General features: G+C 39.7%; 1 protein-coding gene across 2 annotated transcripts in view; it reads left to right on the plus strand.

Moving 5' to 3' along the window:
* The first annotated feature begins 49 nt into the window (after positions 1–49).
* The window catches only part of BTBD7 (BTB domain containing 7), a 53,487-nt gene continuing 27,246 nt past the window's right edge, over positions 50–26,290 (plus strand). For both annotated transcript variants that reach the window (XM_074542441.1, XM_074542442.1), the window contains exons 1-3: positions 50–207; positions 18,478–18,663; positions 23,678–24,757. In XM_074542441.1, coding sequence (XP_074398542.1) covers positions 18,582–18,663; positions 23,678–24,757 — 1,162 coding nt within the window. In that variant the 5' untranslated portion in view covers positions 50–207; positions 18,478–18,581. The remainder of the gene's footprint in view (positions 208–18,477; positions 18,664–23,677; positions 24,758–26,290) is intronic.

A 26,290-nucleotide genomic window follows, 5' to 3' on the forward strand; every position in this document is an offset into this window, starting at 1 on the left:
CCCCGCCTCCTCAGCCCCGGCCCCGGCCCGGCCTCCCGGACCACGTGGCTCGCGCGCCGCAGCGCCGCCGCCGCGCAGGCGCCGTGCGCGCTCCCGCTGCCCGGCCGAGCCTGGGGCTCGGGAGCAAAATGGCGGCGGCCGGAGCGGGGCCGGGCGGGAGCGGGCGGCGCTGAGCGGGAGGATGGCGGCGGCGAGCGGCTGCCGGAGGTGAGGTACCGCGGGAAGCTGGGCTGGGAGGGGATCGCGGGCTTGGTGTCACGACGGCGGAGGGGAGGGGGCAAGACAGTCGACGCCCCCACGGCGGGACTCGGTGCGCGCCCCGCCGGGCCGGCTGCGGGCGGCTTGTCCCGCTGCGCCGCTGCCAACCTGGAGCTCCGCTGGGCCGCGGGAGGGAGCCTTGCTTCCCGTGCCGCTCCCGGCCCGCAGGGTCCGCGCTCCGGAGCGGCGGCGGCGGCCTCGGCTGTGCCTGTCCGCGCTGTCGGGTCCTGCCTCGCCGCCCTTTCGCTCGCTTCTCCTCTCCCTCCTTCTCTGTCCTCCGCCCGGCGCACTCCCCGCGGAGCTGCAGAGCTGCTCGGAGCCGTCTCCCCCCGGAGCTGGTGCGGGGCTCGTGCTCCGTGGCCGCGGAGCTCCGCCCGTGCCGGGCCGGTGGGAGCGCGGCGGCCGTGGCTGCGGGGCTCCCTCCGGGGCCGCTCTGCCCGGCCCGTGCCGTGCCCGTGCCCCTGGCCTGGGACTGCTGCGGCTGCTGCTGGCGCGGGGTCTGGGGGGTCCTGCCCCGCTCCTCTCTGTACAGGTGTTACCGCGGTCGGTGCTCCTGGAGAAACTTGGAGAGCTTTGTCGGTGATGTGCCTCTGGAATATTCCTGCTGCCCGTGGGATAAGTGCTGTTCTGTTGGTTCGTGTTTCTACTTGCTCTTCCCCGCCATCCCATATGAGACCGTTGGGTGAAAGATGACACACATGTCGAGTACTAACATAAAATACGATAGCAGGATAATAAAATACGTGTTGATGCAGTGATAGTTTGTGGGAGAATTTACCTTAGGCAGTGTAGCGTCGCTTGATGCTTTGCTTCAAACCTATGTAATATAATAACAAATTTAAAGTGTTTGGCAGATATACCATTGGGATGTGATCACCTCAGGCTTTGCTACATACTGCATGCTCTGTTTTCATTTAGAAATTGAGAAAATAAAAACAGAAGTTGAAATAAAATTTTTTTAAACCTCGTAACTCATGTTGAGACACTGAAAAGCTTGAGGAGATAAAGCTTTACCCTCTTTGTCTGAAAGATCTCAGGGAAGTGGATGAGTTTTCTAAGCTACTCTTTTATTGTTTCAAACACTTCATCCTAGTTCTGTGTTAGTACCCTTCTTCACACAGGCTAGTGCAGGGAGGGGAATTTCTTCTTAGATCCTTCTCCATTTGAACCTTTTGCTTAAGAATTCAATGAAAATACTTTTTCCTCCACCCTTGTTGACTAAGAGTCTGCTACCAGTGTAACAAAAATAATTCTGTAGATGTTATTTATGAGGATGTGGAACAGAAGGCTGTTAGTAATGTACAGATTTTGTGGACCGTGATATTTACAAGGCAAGGTCTGAGTGCTTATTATGTAAAATATCTGTGTGAAGATAATGAATTCAGAGGTATGGGTTGTGATGTTTTCTCCCTTTTTGGAATAATTTATCCACTAGAAAACTAGTCTCAGTTGATGGACCAAAGCATTATTGAGCCATTTAAGAACTTGCTACTTTGCTGTGTCAATTAGTGTCATGTAAACAGTACTATCTGTTCGTGCTTATATGTAAACATATGATGAATGTCACAGTAAATCAAGCTTGTATCTTAAGTTACAACACAAAGCTGCCAATTGCTCACTGGTTTGCATTCAGCTCTAAAGTTAGACTTGCATAGTTGGGCTGCACGCAGGTAATCTTGGAAATGGAGCTCAGTGTTTTGTGTCAAATGTACAGCCAGTGTTTGTTTTTGTTCACTGGAGATGAAAACAGCTGTTGAACCCTTTGTGTTTCAGCTCAGCTGCACTGAGCATTGTTTCACTTGCTTTCAAACTTTCAATGTATAAATGGGTTTGACATTCTAATCTGACCGTGCTCCTTTTATGTTTAAGCATACACACCAGAAGTTGTCTTGGTTCATTTACTGTGGCATTGTTGCAGTTGTTGCCATTTTAAAACTCCTTGCCTCTTACATTAGTAAGTAAATTCTCTTCATATGTCCAGATTCCCTTGCTGAGTCATAGATACAGTGCTGGTGTAGTGCTTATAGCTGGCATGGACTGATTTGCCAAGACTCATACATGAAGGAATAGAATTACTTTTATAAGCTCTCCTGGAAGACTTGCATGGATTTGTCTTAGGGATTTAAATTTTTTTTCTCCTCTTAGTTTTCAAGCTTGTCTGAGAAGCTCCAAACATTATGTTGTGAAGATATGTTGCTCACTGTTAAATTAGAGTAGAATGTGCTGCCTTTGCAGCCAGCTTCTTAAATTTAATTCAGTGAAACTGCCAGAGCTTGATGAATTAACAACAAAATATTGAGTCTTCATTTTGAAAGCAGCCTTTCAAGTTCCTATATACATGGTGTCAGGTTTACAGATTAATTGTCAGTGATGACAATTAATCTCAGGGTTGTTGGGGATGAATTTTAGGCTGGAACAATGTCTTCTTGTGTCCTGTTAGTAAGCTGCATTGGTGACGAGGTGTCTTGGCTGCTGCAGGTGGCCGCAGGAGGAGGTGGGACATTAACCCTGCTTGCTCCTCTGCCACCCTGATGCTTGTTTGCTCGTGATGTATCAGACCACATGCAAGAAAAGGGGAGTTTTTTCTGATGTCTTGGGTACACTGTGGTGACCGAGGCAGTTGTGGCTGCCTTTCAGAGGCAAAGAGATGAATGATAACATCCTATGGACATATTGATGTGTGTAGTTCACATTAATCAATAAATAGATCTATAGGGAAACTGTGAGATTGCACTTAAGAGGAAATAACTGTATTCCTTGTGATACTGATGAGAATTACAGCAAATCTTGATACAGAACTGCAAGTTTTAGTATTAACTCTAAATTTCTTGTTGCTTGTTTGCTTTTTCTTAACATATTTAGATGACTTTTGATTTCTGTTACCACATGAATGGCTTTTCCCATTTTTTCACACTAGTCTGGAAACCTGATATACAACTTTATTGTACATGCAGTGGGGACCAGGAATCCTAGTTCAGATATGTTAGGTGAGCTTCCAGGGAGTCCTCTGGCTATTGCTTTGTTTAATTTCCCAGGTTCTTTGAAAGATAAGCCTTGTCAGTATCCTTTAATCTTTGAACAGAAGCTATTGTCGATTTTTAGAATGCTCTTTCCTATATTGGCTTTCTAGTATGCCTGAACTCTAAGAAGGAACTGCAGATGCCACAGTTGATTCTAGTCTTGCATTTTACACCCATGTAGTCTGTCCTGCATGTCTCCCAAGAAGGATACCATCTGTAATGATGCTTTCTATATAATGAATGGACACTAGGAGATTGAAATTGTTATTATAATATGATTATTATATTTTGGTTTATTTAAATTATTAAACTGTACTATCTCAACCCATGAGTTTTACTGCATTGTTTTTTCTTTGCTTTCTGTTCTGTTCCCTATCCCCTTGGCAGGGGGAACCCACAATAATAAGGATGCCTATGAGGTTCTTGATTGATGTTTAGTGGCAAAATTGGTTTAAACACTTTCAGTCCACTGCTGCTTTCCCTTACTTCCTGCACTGTCCCCTCAGCTGTGTTGGTAGGGTTGTTTACATGGCTTCACTCTGAAACATTCAGGAAATTGATCTGTATGAAAAATAAACCACTAAAGCACAAAATAACTTCATGTCAGATCCTTCATCTGGCTCACCACATTGCTGTGCAAAGTCTGTTTGCACAGGGTAGAGGTGAGGCCAGGAGGTAAAGGGGATTGGGGTGGAACTGTGTTGCCTGACGTGCTGGATTCAAGTACATACCTAACTATACACATAGTTAAATTTAAATCTGATTTGTTTGCTCCATTGTGTGCAGGTGTTGTGCAAGCTTACACCATACACTGCTGAATGTGAACTTTAACTGCTGGTGGCCTTGCAGACATGTCCAGCCTGTTGGGGATTTTCTATCATCAGTGGATTTAAACTGGTTATTTAGATGTTTGAGTGCTAAAGCATGCAAGAAAAAAATTAACAGCAGTCAAAACTGATTAAGAAGAAGCTTTCAGTACTAAGTGTGGAGGTATAGTGTTTTGGACAACATCTTAAATCAGTTTTATGTTTCAGAAGTATCTTCTAAGTGATTTACTTTGTTTTTCAAACTTGGCATTCAAGTGTGAGCTGTTACCTGTTTAACTGACCGATAATTTTCTAAATCCGATTTGATCTTTGTCCTCAGATTTTGTCCTAATTCTCAGTGATCATTCATACTGTATATTTTTAATGGCACTCAAACATCATTGTATGTTCAGTCTTTCCTGTATTAAAAAGACTGGACTTTTTGTATTCATCCTGGCTTTTCTGTGCTATCATACCCTGTTTCCAACCCACTGTAGTAAATAATAAAGAGTAGAATTTAATTTTCTGAAATCTCTTTTAGAGCATGTCTTCCTAGTTCTGCAGTTACTGTGATTCCCCATATTGTTCAAGAGCCTTTTTATTTCTACTCTCTCCTCTTTCTTACAGGACTATTTCATTATGGCAACTTGTAGCTTTTAAGATTTTTTTTAAATTAATCTCTTTTTCTTCATGGCTTCTGAACTTTGACATTATCTAGTGGGAAGTGCTTTGGAGAGAGATCAAGCTAGTTAATGATATGCAAGATTGCACTAATTTGGAAACCATGTCCAAGATCTGTTGAAACCTAGTCTCAGGATAACTATCAGGACATTTTACCATTCTGCTGATGGTAAGAATGGTTAAACTCAAAGGAGTTGATGTAAACAGTAATGTAATCAGTGACTGCTGCTTAGTTCTTTATTTGGGCTTATTATTTTGTGACCTAGAACTTGCAGAAGCTCGGTGGGATCAGTAGGGCTGTAAAATGTATCTTTGTGTGCTTGCCTGTGTATTTTAAACTGCAGCTTGGGTGAGAGAAGATTGTTCTCATAGTCTGCCACTGATTTTAATCAAGGTTTCATATACAAAGAGCAAGAATACCAGGGTCTTGTGAAGCTGTCCAACATGAGTAAAACTTTGTAACTATTTATATGAAAATTGAAGTATTTTTTGAGTGACCAAGTAGATCACATTGCATTAGTGAGAAACTGAAGTGCTGCTTTGCTTATCATCTGCTATTCCAGATCCCTGTACTGCAGTGAAGAATATCAAACACTTCTGTAAATGGGTAGGTTATTTTAAGTGCTTTAAAAATAATCAGTATGAGTGACAAAAGTTCCTTTTCATGCTTTTTTTCTCCTGACCCCAATATTGGAAAAGCTGCTTGAGAGCGAATTAAAAGCATTCTAACATAACAAATACAATCAGAATGCAACAAGACAGTATTTTGTGGACTGGTGCTCCCTTATTCTTTGATCTCTTTTGATCTTCTGCTTTAGCTTTTTTCAAATGATGATTCTTCATGTAAAGATGGGGGAGAAGTGGTTCATTGGCTGTTAGAACTGGGTTTGTTGTGGATTTGGTGATTTTTTTGACTTAGTCTAGGAAGATGTCTTTTTTAAAGCCTTCCTGCTGCTGTGATAAGTATGCTGTTTATCCACTTAAATTCTGCAGTGTACAAGTTCTTGTGCTGAAGTTCTTCATGTACCCAGATGTATGTCTTAAAATACATAGATGACTAACAACCTCTGAAGCTGCTTGTGATACTTAACTGAATGACCAGGAGATTTCATCCTGAAGAAGGAAGGAGCATAGGCATACACAGTGGAATTTTGTATTACCCATTTAAAATACCCCTGATGAATCCCAGATTAATGAAGCATGTGACTATATTAAAGGCTGATGTCTTGAACCTTGGTTCATCCTGTAGTGGTCATCTCAATTTCAGACATGTTGAGAGATGAAGTGAAATGCATATAAAATGTCTAGGATGCAGGTAGAGAATATAATGTTAATAGGTTCATGGATTTCTTTGCAGTCATTCTAGTAGTGACTGCTGCTCTCTGAAATACATCAAGTTGCTTATACTGTCATTTTAAGTTGAAAATGCCTTTGCCAGTCTATAATGAGGTACTTCTAGGAAGCCTTTGAAATTGTTTTTTATTCTACCACAGTGACAAGCAGGGTGTAAGAATGCTGAATTGACAAAATGCATGCTGGAGATGGGAAGCTTTGTGTTGCTCAGTACTCACTGTAGGCCTTGGTGCTGAGGGAGGAATAACCTGGGTTGTGTCAGTACTGAGGGGCAGCAGTTGTTACTGGGAGCTGCGTGCAAGCCCATAATCTCTGCAGAGGAACCTGTGTGACAGCATGAGGGACTACTCAGTGTCCCTGTGAGCCCCCCACACTCCCAGTGTATCAAGTATCTCCATCTTCTCTGCAGTTTATTTTCATGAGTGATTAGCTTATCTAAATTTTGGATAAGAATGTGTGTTTAAACACACATTTAAATTCTTTAAATTCTCAAATCCCATCTTGGCTGACTATTTTGGTTTTTGGAGGTTTTTTTGTATGGCCAAAGATAATATTTAAGAGAATAATTTGATGTATCCTTTCTTAAAAATACATTAAAAGGTACATTATTTAGGTCAAAAAGTACCTTCAGCTTCTTATTTGGTCATTAAAATCTCTTTAGGGTTTAGTCCTCCATTAAGCACTTCTGGAAATGTGTATTTGGACTTGAAATGCCAAAATATCCTTCTAACACAGTAAGGTTAACATGCTGTATGAGGCCTGTCTAATTGTATTTTGTAGTTCTAGGCATGGATCTGAAGACCTGGTAACCTGTGGTAAAGTGACTCTCATAAGTATTTCTGCAGTGCATCAAAGCTGCTTGTCTTTAACTGCAGTTGACTGCAGTCTTTGATGTTAGAGCCGGGGCAATTGCTACTTGAAGTTGGTTTTAAAGCTTAAATTACATGTCTTCTGAAAATGATGTTAATCAGAAGTACAGTCTTATTACAAACTTGCTAAAATATCTGTTCATACTACTCAGGGCTTTTCCACTACAAGTAAAGTAAAATTTGTCGTGTCTTGTTCTGAGTTTCTCAAGACATTTGAATTTCTCTGCTGAGAACATCTGAGGTAATTTTGTTACTGCATAATTTCTCAGTTAATTATTGGCTCCAAGTTTCCCCTTTGGATTAGCAGACTTGTGCTGATCTAGGTATTTCCCCACCACTACCTTGGGCATCTGCTGTCCTTTCTCCTCCTTCCCTTCTTCCCTCATTCTGTTTTTTAGCTACCAGCTTATTTTTGCTGGCGAATTAAATTGGAAAGTGCCACATTTTGTGACTGAGTGTTAGCTACATCAAAGCTCAGTTATATCAGGCACTTGCAATCTTCAATAGTAATGAGGGTGCTTTTATTTAAATATCTTGTGGATCTGGAGTTTCATCCTTGTTTTATGTTTGGAAGGAAAGGGAACTTGCCCTTTTTTCCACATATACAAGATTGATGTGTTTCCTTATTGAAATGAACCTTTCATTTTTTGTTAATCTGGAAAGTGATCCAGCTAAAAACTGTTCTGTTCATTGAACATGAAAGGAGAGTTGAGTGGGAATGATCATCTAGATAGAGAGAGGGAAGTGAGATTTTTTTTTTTTTTTTTTTTTTGGGGGGGAATTTTGCTTTTCTCCTAAAAGTTTTGGTTTATTTCTTTGAAAAATCCAGTTATTTTTTTAGTATTCTGGGACATCTGAAAAGCTTCAGATCTTGTGGGGAGAGAAGGAAGAGTTAAGGCAGCATGTCAGCAGTCTGCTCAAAGGGCAGATTTGCCTTAGCAAATAGTTAAACAAGAAACCACCCCATAAGCTTTTCTAACTCTGCTGCCTTTAAAAGTCTGTATTCATGAGTTATGTGTGGATGTTGCTGAATTAATGAAATTAAATGTGTACATGATTGGTGCCTCTGTTTTCAGAAACAACGTTATGTCAACGTTCGTGATGCTCTTTTGACTGTTCTGTAAAACTTGCATATTCATGTTACAGAACAAAAAAGTGCTTTGGAAGTGCAGAGAGAGCTTGTTGCAGGAAATGTGGAAGACATAACTTCCTTTTCTTGCCAAGGGGAAAATGTAAACAAAGCTCCAACTTAATTGTAGGCTAAGTACTAGTCTGGTTTTCTGACTAAGCCTTTCCTTCCTTAATTGATTTCTTTTATCACTGAGAAAGTATGTTTTCTGAAATGAATTCCTGTAGTTTTGGGCAGGACATTCCTTAAAATTTGTGAGCTTTTAGTTCTTGCTCCACTTTTATGGAATCTAAATGTAGGTATTAATGAAGATAACTACTGAAACTGAAGTTACTGGTATAACTTTTGAGGGAAAATATTGCAGTATTAATGTATTTTGCTACTATTTTCAGAATGGCTGAAATCTTTGAAGTATACAGCATAGAAAAATTTCTTGGCATCAGGTGTTATAAGTGTTAGTTGGTAGTATCAGTGTGGCTCTTAAAAAATTTCTGCTGAAGTTAATGAATTTAAATTAATTGCAGAAGAGTCCAGCCAATGGGGACATCTTTCGAATGCGTAAGTTTTTAAGTAACTGTTAAATCTTAGTATATACAGATGTAATTGATTTATGAGAACAGGTATAAGATCATTGTGTTAGTTGTGGGGGGGAGGGTGTCTTAAAAACCTCTAAATACAAGGAAAATGTTCTGTGGCTTTGACCAGGGATTTCACCTTTGCTCAGGGAGACAGAAGTACATAACCAGGTTACATGGTCTCAGATAAGTCAGCTGTTGTGTAAATACCATGTACAATGAATTTTACAAATTGATTTTGTATTGCTTCCTGCAGCAGTGGACAAAATAGACTTGGGAAAATGTGAGTGTCACATCTGTTGCCAGGCCAGGGTGACTTGAAGAGAGAACAGAAAGCATGACTGCAAGGGTATGGTTTTGGGGAGTTGGGAGGCAGTCTGATGGGAGTAGTCTGCTCTCTTCATATTGAGAGCCGTGAGATCCTATTCCAGTTTTAGCTGCCTGTCAGGCAAACGTGCTGGAGTTCCCTCTTCCTGTCTGTTATCTGCCACTCTCTCCAGCAGTGGGAAGATGGATCAGCCATTTGAAATGACTTGGTTTGTGATCATATAATCTCTGTATGCAGTGTGAGGGGGAGCAAGAAAACCGCTTGGCAGGATGGAGTGTGAGGGAAAAGTACAGTTCCCTGTTAGTTTGACTTTGGTGGTAGTATCAGATCACCCTGGTGTACCTGTGAAGAGCTGACAGGCAGTGAGTCCTGCATACATGTTATCTTCTCTCTGTCAGAGGATGAGCTCACTGCATTGAAGGGAATATATTTAAAATTCACATAGGCTTGGCTTTGTATTTTTTCCTATATGAGTAATACCTAGATGCATGTATATTCTGGCACTGCAAATTTAAAATCATCCAAGCATTCAAAAAAGCAGCAGCTCCCATGGACCTCTTTAGTAGTGATGGCTGCTACGTGAAGTGTTGTTCACCAGGAAGGGAACAAACTGCACAGATACAGAGGAAAATAAATACAGGCCAAAGAAGCAGCAATCAGCCACCTGGATACTGGGAGCTCTGTACTAGTGAATCCCAGCAGTAGCTGCTGCTATCTAAATTGCCTTTCTCTGCTAGGACTGCCCTAGCTTTGCAGGTGATTTTTCCTACTGTTAATTTTTTAGGAGCTCTGGAGAGGAAAAGTGTATTGCAAAGGTGGTATTATAGCTGCCCACTTAAAGTAAGATGTTTCCATTGACAGTGGTATTTGGCTGAGTGAAGATTGAGGCAGTGCTGTACTTGGGCAGCAGCTGGAGCAGCCACACCAAAGGATCAAGTGAAAACAAACACGGTCCAGTCAGGACTTGCATGGCTTTCCAAATGTCTGCTGCAGTGAGGAGGTACAGCTCTGCTGCAGGAATAGGTGTGTGGGGACTGGCAGTGTTTATTTTTTGAAGACTGTGTCTACTGAGTATTAGTCAAACTGAATGTTGTGTTTGATTGTGGGGAGCAAAGTAACCTTTTCTTGCTGTTCTTCCTTCTCTGTGGCGTCATCTGGGTTCCTTGAGCCATTTGGTAAACTGGTGCAGGGAACTGACTACACTAGGGAGAAGAAAGTCTCACAGAAGAGAATTCCTGTGTTTGGTTGCTGACACAATGGAGGAGCTTTGGGGAGATCTGGTGGTAGCTGTGGTGAGCACTGGCACTGAAGAAATGTGTGTGGAACCAGTGTTGGTGAACCAGCTTAGGTTTGTGTACACCAAATAATGCATTTTGAATCCAGATTGCAACTGTGGTTTTATTGGATGCAGGACTTGTCGTGGCTTGTGGCTTACTGTTGAAAGTATTCAAACTGTAGCTGTAATGAGTTAATTTTATGGCTGTGACTTAATGCTCCTCAATGAGGAAAATCAGTGTTTCTTTAATAAAATTCCTCATGTCTCATGAAATGACTGGACTAGATTGCTTTTTGAGTTTTTACCACATGTTTTCATGTTCCCCCTTCCAGTTTTTCTGTTGAGTATAGATGTATCCATTAGTGTTAAATGTGTAAGAAATGATGCTAGCAGCCAATACTTCAAACTTGTTTTGTCAAAGAGAAGAGGCTGAGTGGGTGAAACTCCTGTTGTGTGATGACAAAAGGACCCACAGAGAGGATGGTGTACAGAAGAAAATGAATGGTGATGTATTAAGGCCTGAAGTGTTGAGAAAATTGTTTTGGATATACAGCAATATTGGTAATGGCAGTTTCTAGCCACAGGCAGGGGTTTCAGTGCAAATAGATGAGCTGTGTATTGTTACCAAGCATCTTGGAGGCTTGAGTATAAAGGAAGAGTATTGTATAGAAACACTGTAGTCATGAGGAATGATGTTCCAAGCAACAGAATTGTCACAAGATGTTTTTACTGATACAGTGACTGGCTGGCAGGATGAAGAGTTGATTGCAGCCAAAGTAAGATACAAGTAATTTTTCTTCTGATCTATTAAAAGAGTCCACCTTCATGGGAAGGCTGATCAATATGTGGGTGCAAGACTTTTTAGTTTGCTTTGATGTTGGAGCTATTGTTGTGAAAACCCCAAGCAGTGTCATCACCAGAGATGACTCAGGCTGCGGAAATTAATAAGGGAGCTAAAGCTGAGTGATCAAAAGGTTGCTTTGTGAAGGTGAGTTGAAAATAGTAAGTCATAAGATAGGGTGGGTGCTGCTTGCTGCTGAGGTAGGCACAGAGCAGTGTCTGGGATTGCCCTGTGAGTTACTCTAATGCACTCCCAGAGGCAGAGCATGTTCTCAGAGGAAATGTGTGTGTGACTGTGCACTGAATTTACAGGCACTGTTGTGTACAGGAAACTCCCACGTCCTCATTCAGAGTAAATGGCTTTCTGTGAAATAATTGGGCCTGGATAAAAGGGGAAAATAACTCCAGTACAAGGGAAACTGTAGGGTGTATGGATCTTCCATATGATTGGGGTTTGAGCCAGGATTTTCCCATATTAGTAGATTTGTTAATTGAAAACAGGATTTTGTGTTGTGGCTGGGTCACAGCTTGAGCAAGAGGAGGAATTCCCTTTCTTAATGAGACACGGAGGGATCTTTGGAAGGCACTCTCAGACTAAATGGAATAAAATTCTTTGGAGATAGAGGACTGTGGAGATGAAAGACTGCTTGCCCTGTTCCAGAAGAAGCAGCAATCCTGTTGACAGATAAACAGTACGGGGATAAGAAGCCTGTGAAATGGACTCTGTAAAGGTGGTAGAGTTTCATGTGGAAGGTTTTTACTTCTGCTCCACTTTTGCCTTTTCCAGAGGGGGAAAAAGAACAGGTGACCATGGATATTGCTGCAATAATGGGCAGTCATTATCTGGAGGCACACTGAGGAGGACAGTGGTCTTACCTCAGTATCCAAGGTTGAATGCAGCTGAAATCTCCATGAGTTAGGTAGCTGCCTGACAAGACAAAGTGTTGGCCTGGACTTTGATTGAAAGAAATAATGCAGGCTACTTTAAAAAAAAGAAAAAAAAAGTCTGTTCCTTTTTCTGAGGTACTTTTCATGTTATTTTGAAGTTCCTTTTTTTGTCTTAACCAACTGATGTGTTTGTATATGTAAACCAAAGAATATTTGCCGTTCCTAAAAAAAAAAAAAAACCAAGTGGGTAAGTTTTGCTCATAAGAGGCCTTTTGAAACACATTTAGACTCCTCAGAATTCATCACAGTATATCAGACTATGCTGCAATTATTCTAGACTGGCTAAAATTAATTATCCTCATTTTCCTGTAAATGGATATGTTCATACCTAATTACTCTGTTTAGTGATATTGATAAAGATTTGGTGGATAGGATTTTTCTGATTTTCTTATAAAGTAGATTTAATTATGTTTTTATCTAAATCAGATAATGTTCCTTTCAAGTAAACTTGTGAAAAAATGGAGTCATTGAAGAATACATGCTGTCATTTCCCTTCAAGAGAGTCCTAGAGGGCCATAAATGAGCTCTTGCTCATTTATCTGAAAGAAGTGTTTTGAATTCATCTTCAAGAGCATTACTTGAGTCTTTCATATGAATGTTAAAAATCAGAATAGACTTTTAGTGTATTAGTGTGGTTTTGCAACTAACTGTAAGAATCACTGATGTGGAGAGATGAAAATTTATTTGCTGGTATATGAGGACATTTAAGTTGCTTGGGAGGAACAGCCTGTTCCATACAGGATTGTACTGATGCAATTCAGTTAGTCTCTGTGTGCTTTATGTGTTTGAACTTTTTAGCTGCTGGAATTTTTTGTGTGTAGAGGAATCTAAATATGTTGATGTCCCCCGCCTCCCCACTGCTGTTAGTGATTTGACCTGTCAGTCCCTGTTAATGACATTATTTATTTATTTTATGGTGTGACATGTTCATATCATACTTGAAGTTGCTTTGCTGATCATCATAAATACTGCTTTGAGCACTGTGTGCAAAGCCAGCATTGAAAAGAGGTTTTTTTTTCCTGTAAGTTCTGTGGGTTTTTTACAACTGTTGAAATGCTGCTCAGTGTTTTCAAATTCTGAAGTGTGTGTATCTTCAAGACTACACCTTTGTGCTCGGTTTGAGCATAGTTCTTTTAACTTTCACTCAAATTCCTCAGAGAAAATGTTGAAAATCAGTACAGGTTGTTTGTTGGTGGGTTTTCTCCACTACAACTCAGTCCAGTGATTCTCAACAAATGTAGAAATAAAAAGCTAGGACTGTTGTGGTGTTTTTATCACCTCTGTTTTGAAAGAACTTCTTGATGGAGAAGCATACTACTTCATGGAAGAGAAAATGCTGTAAATTTCATGCTTAACTATAAGAAAGGGTTCTTTGTGATAGCTGGAACACATGATTCTCAGCAAAGACTGAGTAATGCAGTCACTTTCATAATCCCGTTATATCTGGTTTTTCTTGCCCTCTTGAGCTGGTAACTGCTGATGTGGCTTAAGTTCTGGTGCTTTTCCTTACTGCATTTTTCTTTCTTTCCAATGCAGTGAATAATGAAATGACACAGATTCATTAGCCCATGTTGTGTAGAACATTAGCCATTTTTTATATTTGTACAGAACTGATCCAAACCACAACCTTTCAGCTGTTGCAGTTGCATCTTACTACTGTATCATCCAGTTAATTTGGAATAATGATAAAGGTTGATTGTTTGACCTGATTATAAAAAGGAGTCAAAATAGGCTTTGTGTGGATTTGCATGTGTGTCAGGCATAATCAACTGAGCCTTCAAATTTCATTTGTTTCCTTTGAACAGAAAATCACTTGCCAGTTACAGGATTTCTTTAAGGTTCACTGTCCCATATGCATTCAGTCCTTTAGCATGTACTCTTCCAAGACTGGAGACTTGTCCTCCACAAAATCTGAGAATGTGCCAGTACCTCTGAGTGTCCCATCCATGGAAAAAGAGGAGGGTCAGGACAAGTAGCACTCAGTTCCTGTCAACTCCTCTTACTTGGAGAACCACTTTCTCCAAGGAAGTTGAGGTAAATACTCCATGCATGTCTGAACAAGCAGTTGGAGCTCTAGCCACGAGCAACTTTGTCTTCATTTTTAAGAGCTTGTGCCTTTGGATGTTGTTGGCTTGTAATTCCAGCAGTGTACTGCATGACAACCAGCATGGAAACTTCCCAGTGGATGGGAACTTCTGTTCTTCTGAGCATGGGATTGTTCCTGGATCACTTTGGGATGGCTCAGGGCTCTCTGTTGGCCACCAGATCACTGTTCTGCTGGAAGCAGGTTCAGGATGTTAAGGCTGGTGGGATACACTCTGGGCATGATAGCAATGGTCCATTCTCACAAGTTCTTTCTGTTTTAGTTGATCTACCTAACTTCTATGGGAATAAGTTTAACCTTGCTGAAATTTAGTTGATGTGTTTCCTTACTAGGGTTGGTGCTTTTGATCGCTGCATCTTGTCATCTCATCTTGCAGTAAAGTTGTGCTTGTTACTCGAAAAGAGCTGTTGGGGCAAAATAGCCTGGCATTTTTGGACTGTATAAAAAACTAAGCAAATGTGAATAAGTTGTTCTTATGATGCCTGGGTTGTCATTTACTCATTGTAAATTTAAAGCATGTTAGGTAAAATGAAAACCTGAAATACCATGTTGGTACAGGTATGTGCAGGTACTTGATATAATTTCTTACTTTGGTTTTAATATTATGCTATTGCATAATCCTATGGCAGCAACTCCAAAAGAAATACAAAGGTCTTAAAATTTTACAGGGGAAAAATCAAGTGGTTGTAAAACCTGTTGTAGTACTCTTGACTTTGCCCTTTATATCAATTGGATCCCAGTGATTTACAGGAAATTTTATGAAACATTTGTATTGAGTGATGATATAAACAAAGTGTCACTGTTACCCAAAGTCCATTCTGTACAGAGACTTTTTGTTAAATCAAAATTCCCAGTCCAGGAATACCTGGCTGTCAGCCCAGATACCTCAGATGCATGTCATCTAGCTTCTTAGGATTTTAGGTTCAGTGTGACAAATATTGAGAAGACTGAGAAATTTATTTCAGGCTGAAACCTTTAAGCAGTCTTGTGCTTATTTTAAATTTTATTCTGAGTATCAGTATAATCTGAAAGTCACTTTTGTGCTGTTTTGTAGGATTTAGAGTGGTAATTTTGGTTTCTGTTAACTTCCTCATTTCATATAACACACTCAATGTACTTTTTTTGCAGTACAGGCTTTTTTAAACAAGCTTTGACATAGTTGAACTCCTTGGCTGTGTATATGTGTACGTTCAAACACATCTGTACGTGCGTCACTGCCCTCAACAACTGCTTCACTTGGTCAGCAGATGTTGAATTTAGTTTCACTGTGGTAAGGCTTATGGGGATGCATGCAGGCTTTTAATAAAAAGTAAAGAAAAAGCTCACCTAATGGTGGTTTTTAAAACAAAATTCCATGGGTGTATCCTGAGGCCAAGATGCAATTTAAAAATTCTTCAGATAAGCTGAAATAAGGGAACTTTTGGTATGCGGGATAACTTCTGCAAGAAAAGACAAAATCTGTCTTTCCTTTTGAAGCTAAAGATCTAATTGTTTGTGGTTTTGGAGTTTTTCCCTTCCTTTTACAAGTGCCTTTCACTGTGGAGAAGCTGTATTCTTGACTTGGCATTTTTGTAGTAGCTGAGTTGTATTGACTGGACTCAGCTAGTTATGTGTTAGATAACTGCTGTTCAGGTAGGTTGTGTTCAGTACAGAGGCTGAAGTGGACAATAGCAACCAAACCAAAAAAAGGCATCTAAATCCATGGGTAGTTCAAGTACACTTTGCTGTCAAAAGATGCAGTAGTGCAAGTATTCGAGTGATGCCCTAACAAACAAATTGGGTGGCTGATACTGTTCCAACTTCTTGTTCATGTTGCCTGTAATGTGGGTCAGTTCATCTGATTTACAAACTACTTGGGACAGAACCAACAAGGTAGGAAAAGTGGGTATGAGAATGAAGAGAGGAAGGCAGGGCTTCTGCCAGGAGTGAGTTCACCTCTGGTGCTAGCTAAATTTTCTGGGAAATGCAACATGGGTTATATAATATTATCTTGTAAAATTTAGTGCTGTATTAAAAAATAAATGTACTTTCAGTTGATACATGAGGTTAAGGACACTTGTGGAACTAAAGGTATGATTGGTTTTGAGCCATGGGGCCCAATACACTTTATGAACTACAAAATGTTTGAATTCAAGTTGCAAAATACTCTTAAGAAATCAGCCTGCACACAGATGACTTAGCAGTGCATGGAAGTTATGTATTCTAAATTTAGTGAACCAGGGACTTGGTTCTGAATATTGAGTGCTTATTTATTAAAAAAAAAAAAAAAAAAGCCCAACACTTCTTTTTTTCTGCTCTCTTTCACTTAGCTCCGGGGCTCTTTCCTGTGTCAGGAAGAACTGAAAACTATTAGTAGACATCCAGTAGACAAATTATCACACCACAGCTGAAAAGTGGAATAACAATGGCATTATTTCAGGACTCAAGTCCAAATGAACCAAGTCCAATTTTAGGTGAGGAAAGGGAAGTTGTTGGCATATCTGCTCACGTTGCTAGCCTTTACCTGTAAGCAAGTTAGCATTTAAACTGAAAGGTGACTTTTGCCTTCACAAAGTTTGTCCTGGGTGTAACTAATTCCATCTAGAAATTTATGCCACATTTAAGGAACATATTCTTGGTGCGTATAGAAATCGCTTGGAGCTTCACTGTTTTAATGAGTTTATTTTCTAAGTGTTTTTTCTAAAGTCAGTGAAGTTTTTCAGAAATGAAGTAGAGATCCACACCATATGGATTCAGTAATCTTTGAATAGCTTATTTCTGCACAGGGGAGAAGATGAGTGCATGCAATGGCTAACACTGAACTAATCCAACACCTTGTGTTTGCTGAGAAGATTTACCGGTATTTGCTGGTGTGATGTTTTGTGTGTTCTCTGGCTCTGTCTTCATCCTGAGTAGGCTTCTGTTCGTGTAGGAGGGTGTGTTATCTTTGTTTCCTGATGTGTAGCAAGCTGGATCTGCATGGAGGCCCGTTCAAGATTCCATGCAGTTGAGGTGCCCTGGCTGTGTGGCTGGGGAGGGCAGGCATGGCAGCTCCCTTGGCTCATTTACAGGCCTGGACGTTGCTGGAAAGCTGCTGTGGTGGTTCATGGTCGTGTCTCCTGCCCTAGCAGAGCTGCACTGGTGCTCAGCAGGCTGCAGCTGCGTGAGGCCACCCTGGGATATGCACACACCAGAGCAGCAATTCTGCCTGATAACCTGGCTTTACAGACATGGCTTTCAAACCCTTCCCTACTCTTCCTCCTCATGTACCCAGCCCTCAAATCCTGGAGCACTTGTTCCCCTCACCTCTGTGCCTAAAGCAATTTGCAGCCTTTTTTTCCTGGCCTGTCTCTCACTTTCTGCTCCCCAGGATCTGCACTTTGAAACATGCACTTGTATGTTGCTTTCTTAGCCAATTTAACATGCCAGAGACTACCAAGAAAGGAAAACTATTCAAAAGCATATAGCAAATCCATATGTGTTCACAATATTCAAGGGAATCTAAAAAATTCTTAGCATAGACTTTACCTTTCTGTTATTCTTTATTTTCAAGTTTGTATTTTGAAAGGGGACGCAAGATGACAGTTGTTCTTCATGTGGTAATTTTTATTTTTCAGTATTAATATTTTAACACTGCTAATATTGGAATAAATTAGAATGACTTTGTTGTACATTAGCAATGAATCCTTGTTCAATTCACCTCAGAACTAATTTCAAAGATGTTTTCAAATGGCCAAAAAAACCTTTCATGAATCCTTAAATGCCTTTTTTTACTATTGTAAATGTACTTCTAGGTCTTCTCAATTCTAAATTTGAAAAGCAGTAATGAATGAGAACTGTGTAAATATAATGAATAAAAATGCAGCTGAAATAAGTAATGATGTTATAATCTCCATCAGGACTAGCTTATTTAGCTTTCTCAACCAGTATAATTCAATTTGGAATTTTTTAACCATGTGGGAATAGGTGTAAACATGCATGAAAAGTCGCTCTTGGTATAGTCAAAGGAGAATACCTAGTCTAGACCAAGTTCTCCTTGAAAATTTCTTAGCTAAAAATTTGATAGCCATCCTGTTCCATGTTGCAATTTATCATATGATTTGTGAATAGTTTGGAACATTACAGGTTCTTGTGGGGTAAACAATGTTTCTGGTCTTGGTTTAATCATTCAAATAAAAGGGTATCTTCAAAGTGTTTGAGGTTTTATTTTATGAAAATACTGTGTGCTGGAAGCTGAGTTTGTTTTATCTAAATCATGTAACATTTAGTGACAAATAATGAAGTTACCTTATTGGTGTTTTTGTTCTTCAGAAATGGAGGAACAGGACGCTGGACCTGGGATTGAAGATTTCTAAAGGATTATGGGATTATACATTGAAGAGCCAGCAGGCGGAATGCCTGAGTGACTGAAGAAAATGGGTGCTAATGCATCAAACTACCCTCACTCGTGTTCCCCAAGGGTAGGGGGAAATTCACAGGCACAACAGACATTCATAGGTAACTCTTTTCAGTTATCTTGTCACTTTCATAAATGGCTTGGTGGATTGTGAATGTACTGGATTTGATTTGCTTGCAGAAATGTTATGGAGAGCTGCTATTTTCTAGGTCACCAGTTTGAATCCATTCAAGCTCAATCGTGCATGAAATTCAGTACTGTCCATCTGTTTGGCCTCTGTGTGCAATGAGTTGATCTGCCTTTTGCCAGTAAACAGTTGCCAGATTATTTAAATAATATAAGTGGAGCTTTTTTATAATTAAGCCATGCATGCTAGTTTTCCTGGTTCAAGAGCGGTCACTTTCTGTTAATACTCATACTGTTTTCTGCTCTTCCTCAGAATTTCTGTCAAACTGTGTCAGAGCATGTAAAAGCCTTGATCATCAGTATTCATTGTAATATTGACATTGTGTCCAAGTGAATTACCTCCCTACTGCTAGAAGGGATATCTCTGGTAATAAACCTGTTAAAGTAACAAATAAGCTTCTCTTCCTTTTCCTGTTTCTGTAAATGGGAAAGGGGGTGCTTACTGTCATAACAGTGTTATTTGCAAGCCAGGACTTTGCTTAGCTGGAGACATGTGTTGAAGTGCCCTTAAGAAAGTATTTTCTCATCCTAGTCATAACTGGGGCAGCCATTACCTTTATGTGTTTTTCAGTCTAGTACAAAGAGACCTCAGTGTAGATCTAAGTACTGTCATACTATAAATAATAAACAGCTATGTTATGAATCTGAAAGAAGGCAGTCTCTGAGAAGATAAATATTCCTTAAAAAAAACTCAACCCTGACAGCCTGAAGAATGATCTTAGCAGTAAATAACATCAATAGTTTATAAATGCTTTTCTCCTTTATGCTTCAGCTTGCAACACTGCATAAGTAGTTATTGATATTCAGTGTTACTTCTCTTTTTAATCACCGTTGAAAGCAGAATGATATCCTTAGCAGAGGAAAAATTGACTCACTTTGTAAATTTTCTCTTTTTTTCTCAGCTTTCATAGCATTCCTGGCTCTGAGGTCTGTCTCATTTGAGGACAGATCACAAACTGTTACATTTAAGGATGTGTGTGCTGTCACAGCATGTCAAGGAAGAACTTTTAGTCCTAACATCATGGATATTCATGCTGTAAAGTTCCCCTCCAGGGTTTATGTATTTTCAGTGTATCATACCTAACTAGTAAAAGATTTGCTCCAGTCTGCATATGTGCTTTCTAAAAGGTGGCTAAAATGCTTCTCTTACATGTCTTGGTGTTTTTTAATCTTCCCCTATATTGAGTGAAGAGAAACCCTTAGAGGCCTTGAAACAGGCAGATTTGCAGTCTGAAACACCTTTTGAGCAGATTTGAAGAGATTTCCAAAGGCTACATTAAATTCCCAAGAAACTTTCTACATGATATGTGGAAGGTTTAGTTGATGCTCTTTGTTATTAAACTCAAAGTAGAAACCCATTATGTAGTATGTCACAAGAATTTACTGACCCTCATAACCTATGGGAAATTGTGGCTGAGACTCTTTTTGAGGAAAGCCTAAAACCATGTGCTTGTCTCATCTTAGGGAAGGCAGATGAGCTTTCTGGGTAAAATTCTTGCTGAAAATATCCTGATATTATGGGGTTCCATGAGTGTGCTATCTACATCACATGGATACATCTCTTCTTCTCACTTAGTGGCATTTGGCTCTTTCTCGTTTTGATTTTTGTTTCCATTATTGGTTTTTGTAGCTGTCTCAGCAGAAAATAGGTGTATCCTAAAATTGATAGCTGAGGTTTTCATCATTTGCTAATACTAATGTTTTAATGGTAAATCAGCTTTTACATGTTTGGGTGTTTAGGTGTTGTGGGGTTTTTGTTTGTTAGGGGGGAGTGGGGCGGAGTGTCTGTGTTGTGAGGTTTTTTATGTAGAAGGCATTAGATCTATTCACTGCCCTAAAGCAGATCTGGAGGACAGAGTTAGAATAGCTGTATAATATGTATTAATTGCCTTATTCCTGGAAATTGGATTTAGGCCTGTAGGTTTGTTTTAGACATGCTACTTTGCCATTAAAGCACTGCACTGTGTTTCATGCTAAATGTAGGATGAGTGCTGAAGTCTGAGAATGGATATGGGCAAAGCGCAGTAGTTTCATAGTGTGAGCTCCTATTGTTAGTTGACTTCATCCTAGTTTGCTTATAGTTTATGAAGAGGAGATAAATCACTAAAAATAGTGTAGTGCACTTACTGGAAATAATGCTTTTGTTTTAGCAAAAGCTTAATTAGTCATCTTCTTGCTGTTTTGTCTGCAGCATTCAGGGGGAGGATTTCACACCATTTCCTAGGGTGGTACATCTGTTCAAGATGTTTGCTTTTTTATATAGAGCTCTATAATTAGATATTATAATGTGTGGGCATGCAAAGAACTAAACAGATCCCATTTTTCATTGTCAAGTTCCCAAGCAGCTCTCCTTGGCAGTCATCTGTTTCTGTAAATATTTGTCCCTAGCTGGGTATGGTCTAGGGGCATGAAGTAGCAATTGCTTTTGAACAGCATTTAATAGATTGATACCTTTCAGTATAGTGCTGAGGAATAATTAATTTTTTTCCTACTTTTAATGCTGCTACCTTATGAAGGAATACAGGCAGCCCAAGAACATTCTCTTCCAGATTTTCTTTGAGGGATATGGGGCCAGCAGCTGTTGTGAACCCAGAGAGGCTATGATGGTGCATCTCTGTTTCTTACAAAAAGCAGTTGTGTGGTGGTGCTTTTGTAGCAGTGCTTTATCTGTGGGTAAGGGTTAATAGCACTGTTTGCAGTACATCCAGAGTTAAATCTTTTAAGTAGCTCAGGGTACACAAAGGTTTGAATGGCGTTTTAGTATTTTGTGGTGATTCATGTGCAAGTAATACCTCACAGCAGCCTGTAGGGAAGAAGGAAATTGAGACTTGCCGTGTCCTAGTTTTCCTTTAGTGAAATGTTAGAGAATGTTCTGCACTCAGATTTGCCATCAGAATCCAACGTACTTCAAATAGAAATGATCTGGCATGTTCTCTGGCAAGAGAATCTGTCGTTATAGAGTGACCAAAGTGTAGTTATGCTTCTATTGTGAAATGTACTGCTTTCAATGGAGGAGGAATTCTACACTTGTCTCTATCAGCAGGAGGCTGAAGCTCTACTTTTCCATTGTCATATTTAGTATAGCATGTGGAAGGATTTTTATGGTGGATTTTGCAGCACAAGCTCTTTGTTGAAGTTGTCTTGAGTTACTCCCATTATTTTCATTTAAATTGATATTCTTTTCACTTCTTGAAATTTCAGTATTGTTAATAGCATGTTGCATGATCAAGCAAATTTTAAACTTGGATAAAATGGTTAGATGTCTTTCCTCAAATAAAACCAAGTTCTTTCTCAAAGTTTTTACTAATTGAAGAATCATAAAACCACTGCATTGCATGGTTTGTGGGAGTTTTAATTAGCTTGACGTAAAAGCCACTGTGTAAGTTATTTAGTTATTGAGGCTTAAACAATAAAACAATTTATAGAATTGTTAGGTTGCTACAGCTACCTTAGTCTCAAATACAGCTTTGAATTAGTACTGTGTCTTTCAAAGGTCAGGAAATACTTGAAATTACATGGTAACTAAATGCCCTGTGTTTTGTCAGACTGGGCCATAACATCACTGTAAAACAGCATCGCAAAACAGCATCACAGCAAATCTGCCTGTTACAGGTGGAGCTGTGAGACTCCAGTGATAGAACACATTGTAAAAGGCCCCAGAAGTTCTGGTTCTAGGGTGGACTTTGGAAGATTAAAAAAAAGTTAACAAATAGTGAAGCTGCACAAGTGTACTAACAGAAACATGAACTATTCCTGACAGAAAAGAGACAAATACTATTTCCGATGAACCTGTGATTGTTATTGATCTGTGTAGCATTTGCAAATGTTTTCTTCTGATTCTTCTTTGGTCCAGAAGTGGGAGTTTGGTTTGTGTACTTCCTTTTTTCTTATCATGTTTGAGGTTCTTCACCATCTGGCTTAGAGTGAAAGCTCTGTAAATAAACTTGAATTAGAAAATAACCCTTAAACAGAGCATGACTCTCACATTAAAGCTATGGTTTTTTAACTCCCTTTTTCCCCCCTAAAACACTACTTTGGTTGTCCATTACTTGTTGAAGTGCAGATTCTAATTCCTTTTTTCCTCAATTGCTATCAGTATTAGTTCCTAATAAAATTTCCCTATAAATTATTTTTGAGAAGAAAAATAATTATATGTATACTTTAATTGTATAATGCTCTGTTCACAGGAAATGTTCAATAATACAGTAAAATTTCCATTCTCCATATTTTTTTTGATGGTGTGTATGCACAAATGAGTATTTGTAGTTCTGTAGAAAGGAATCCATTTTATGTGTCTGACTTTGGCATTACTTGATTATTGCACGACAGGATTTTTACTTTTCTTTCTAAATTATCTCTGTAAATAATCCCTGAGTGTTTTGGTACTGTGTTCTCTCTTCTTCTGTTGTGACTGTAGCTATCTGATACCAGGTATGTGTCTGTTGTTTTAGTGACACTTAATGCTAGAACAGACTTTGAAAACACTTTGAAGGGGGGATTGTGAGTATTTCACTGAGATATTAGGCCTTGAAAAAGTTAATACAATTACACTTCTACTGTCAAAATTGCAGTATTCTCTTCCTACTTAGATAAGTGTACCATATGCTATAGAGCTACATCAACTGGCACTGCTTGGTTCTTAAAATTGAGTATGTTTTTTTAAAAACCCAACCAAACAAACAACAAAAACCCCAAACATTAAAAACCAAACCAAAACACATTGAAACCCAGCAAACTACAAACTTTGTAGATGCAAATAAAAGGCTTTGTTCTTAATGGCCAGAAAAGGCTTCAGTTGTGAAATTATCTGATGTGAGGAGAAGGAAGAACTGTATAACTTTCAGAATCATTGATGGAGTATTTAGGTGTTATGGCCCTTCCTTTTAAATATAAAGAATAAAAGTGTTCAATTTTTCTTTTTGCCTTTAGGGACATCATCCTACTCTCATCAAGGTTTTGGCTGTGAATCAAAGCTGTATAGCCTTGACCATGGCCACGAGAAACCTCAAGACAAGAAAAAGAAAACCTCTGGCCTTGCCACCCTCAAGAAGAAATTCATTAAGCGTCGGAAATCGAGCCGCTCTGCCGACCACGCCAAGCAGATGCGGGAGCTCCTCTCAGGCTGGGATGTCAGAGATGTTAACGCGTTGGTAGAGGAATACGAAGGAACATCAGCCTTAAAGGAACTTTATCTACAAGCTAATTTGGCAAGACCAGAAGCCAGGACGCTACAAAAAGACATGGCTGAACTTTATCAATACAAATATTGTACCGATGTAGATTTAATATTTCAAGAAACTTGTTTTCCTGTGCATCGTGCGATATTGGCGGCAAGATGTCCATTTTTTAAGACGCTGCTTTCTTCCTCACCAGAGTATGGGGCAGAAATAATAATGGATATTAACACAGCTGGCATAGATATGCCTATGTTTTCTGCTTTGTTACACTACCTTTATACGGGCGAGTTTGGAATGGAGGATTCGCGATTCCAAAACGTTGATATTCTTGTGCAGCTTAGTGAAGAATTTGGAACACCCAATTCCTTAGATGTTGACATGCGTGCCCTGTTTGATTATATGTGCTACTACGATGTGGTTCTTAGCTTTTCATCCAACTCTGACTTGGTTGAAACTTTTGGTGGAAGTCAGAACTGTCTAGATGAGGAGCTCAGAGCACACAAAGCTATTATTTCATCACGGTCTCCCTTTTTCCGCCACTTGCTGCAGAGAAGGATACGAACTGGTGAAGAAATCACAGACCGAACTCTACGGACTCCAACTAGAATTATATTGGATGAATCTATCATACCAAAAAAATATGCTAAGGTCATTTTGAACTGTATGTATACAGATGTGGTAGACCTCTCCGTTTTGCACTCCAGTCCTTCGGTGGGCAGTTTAAGTGAAGTTCAGGCTCTTGTAGCAGGAAAACTAAACATGACTAGGGCTGAAGAAGCCATGGAGCTTTATCACATAGCACTGTTCTTGGAGTTTAACATGCTTGCACAAGGTATGTAATACTGCCCTCATTGTAGAATGTATGACCTCATTAGAACAAGTTTTAGCAATTTTGCGGTGTAGGGATGCTTATTGTCAGCTGTCAGTGGCTGACAGTTCCTTTAGAAATGGAATTTGTTTTCCATCTGTAAGTTGTCAATAATGCATCTATTTTCTAGGGACTGAAGGAATGTCGTGCAAGAGATTTAGTTGTATGGCACATCATTGTTGAAGCATGTTAATTTTATCTAGTATGTATAACTGGTCCTGATATTTCTAATGCTTATCTGCTTTCTGTAATCCATTTTTTGGGTGTAAACTACAGAGAGATCCTTGCTAAGAGGAGGAAATATTTAGACTTGTTAGGAAGTGTCCGTGTATGTTAACAGGGTGGTAAACTTGAATTACTATTTCTGTGGTTCATTTCAAAGACACCAACCCTGCAGTCTTGCTGTTGGAAGGAAAACTTTAGCAGCTTAATTGCAGTAGTCTTAGGTCTTTAATGTCAGCTCTATGAACAGAGCTAAAGGCAGGGTCAGTCAGTATTTTCAGACATAAAGTTTAGAAAGTTTTACTGCTTCCATTATTCAAATCTTGATTACATACAACCTCCTGACCTGAATTACTGTAATCTGAGGTGAGGTGTCCAAGCACTGATCAGTGCACTAATGGTGCTTCTTGTGGTGGCAGGAGTTTTGCCTGCAGTTTTGTCTGTTGGTGTTTGAGCTGTTCAGTGGCCATATGATACATAATGAAGTATGAGAATTGCCTCAGGCCTTGCTGATGGGGAATAAGAATTTTACTTTTGAGCTGAGAAAGGGAAAATGGAACTCACTGATATATCAGCAACATAATTTGTTTAAATTAGTTTAATTTTTTTTAACAAAAGTAACTTTTTACAGTAGGTCTGTACATCTAGCTGTCAGATTAATTTTGACAAGCCTGAAACCTTGTATTGTAAGCTGTAAAGTAGTTCTGAGTAAAATAGGAAACTTGATAAAGAGTGGACAGGAAAGGGCGGTATAAGCACTACAGGAAGAGGTCATATTTCTAATGAGTTCTCTGAATAGTTACATGAAACTGAGAGTGATAAGGATATGAGAAACTAATAGAACTACTGTAGCTCATGTGGAGTTTGCCATTAGGAAACTAATTTTCAGATTGTGCTGAAAGCTGAAATAATTGTACTGCAATAAAACTGGCACAGATAGAAGGGGATGTGTTTTCTGAGGCAACATTCTACAGGATGCAATTGAGCTGTTCTTAGCCTCAGAATCATCCAATCCCAGAGCAGCCCAGGTTAGAAGGAGCCTCAAAAGATCATGGGATCCAACCTATCCAAGTTAGAAAGTGAGTTTAGGTGAGATTGTCCAGCATTCTGTCCAATCACTTCTTAAAAACCACCAGTGGTGTGTCCCTGGGGAGATTGTCCTGGTGAAGTGACTGTCCTCATTGCAAAATCCTTTTTTGTTGAGATGTTTTCTAGTGCAATTTATACCTGCTGCCCCTTCATGTGGCTTCTTTAGAGAAGAGAACCTCTGTCCTC

Source organism: Zonotrichia albicollis, chromosome 6, assembly GCF_047830755.1.
Source record: "Zonotrichia albicollis isolate bZonAlb1 chromosome 6, bZonAlb1.hap1, whole genome shotgun sequence".
Lineage (NCBI taxonomy): Eukaryota > Metazoa > Chordata > Aves > Passeriformes > Passerellidae > Zonotrichia > Zonotrichia albicollis.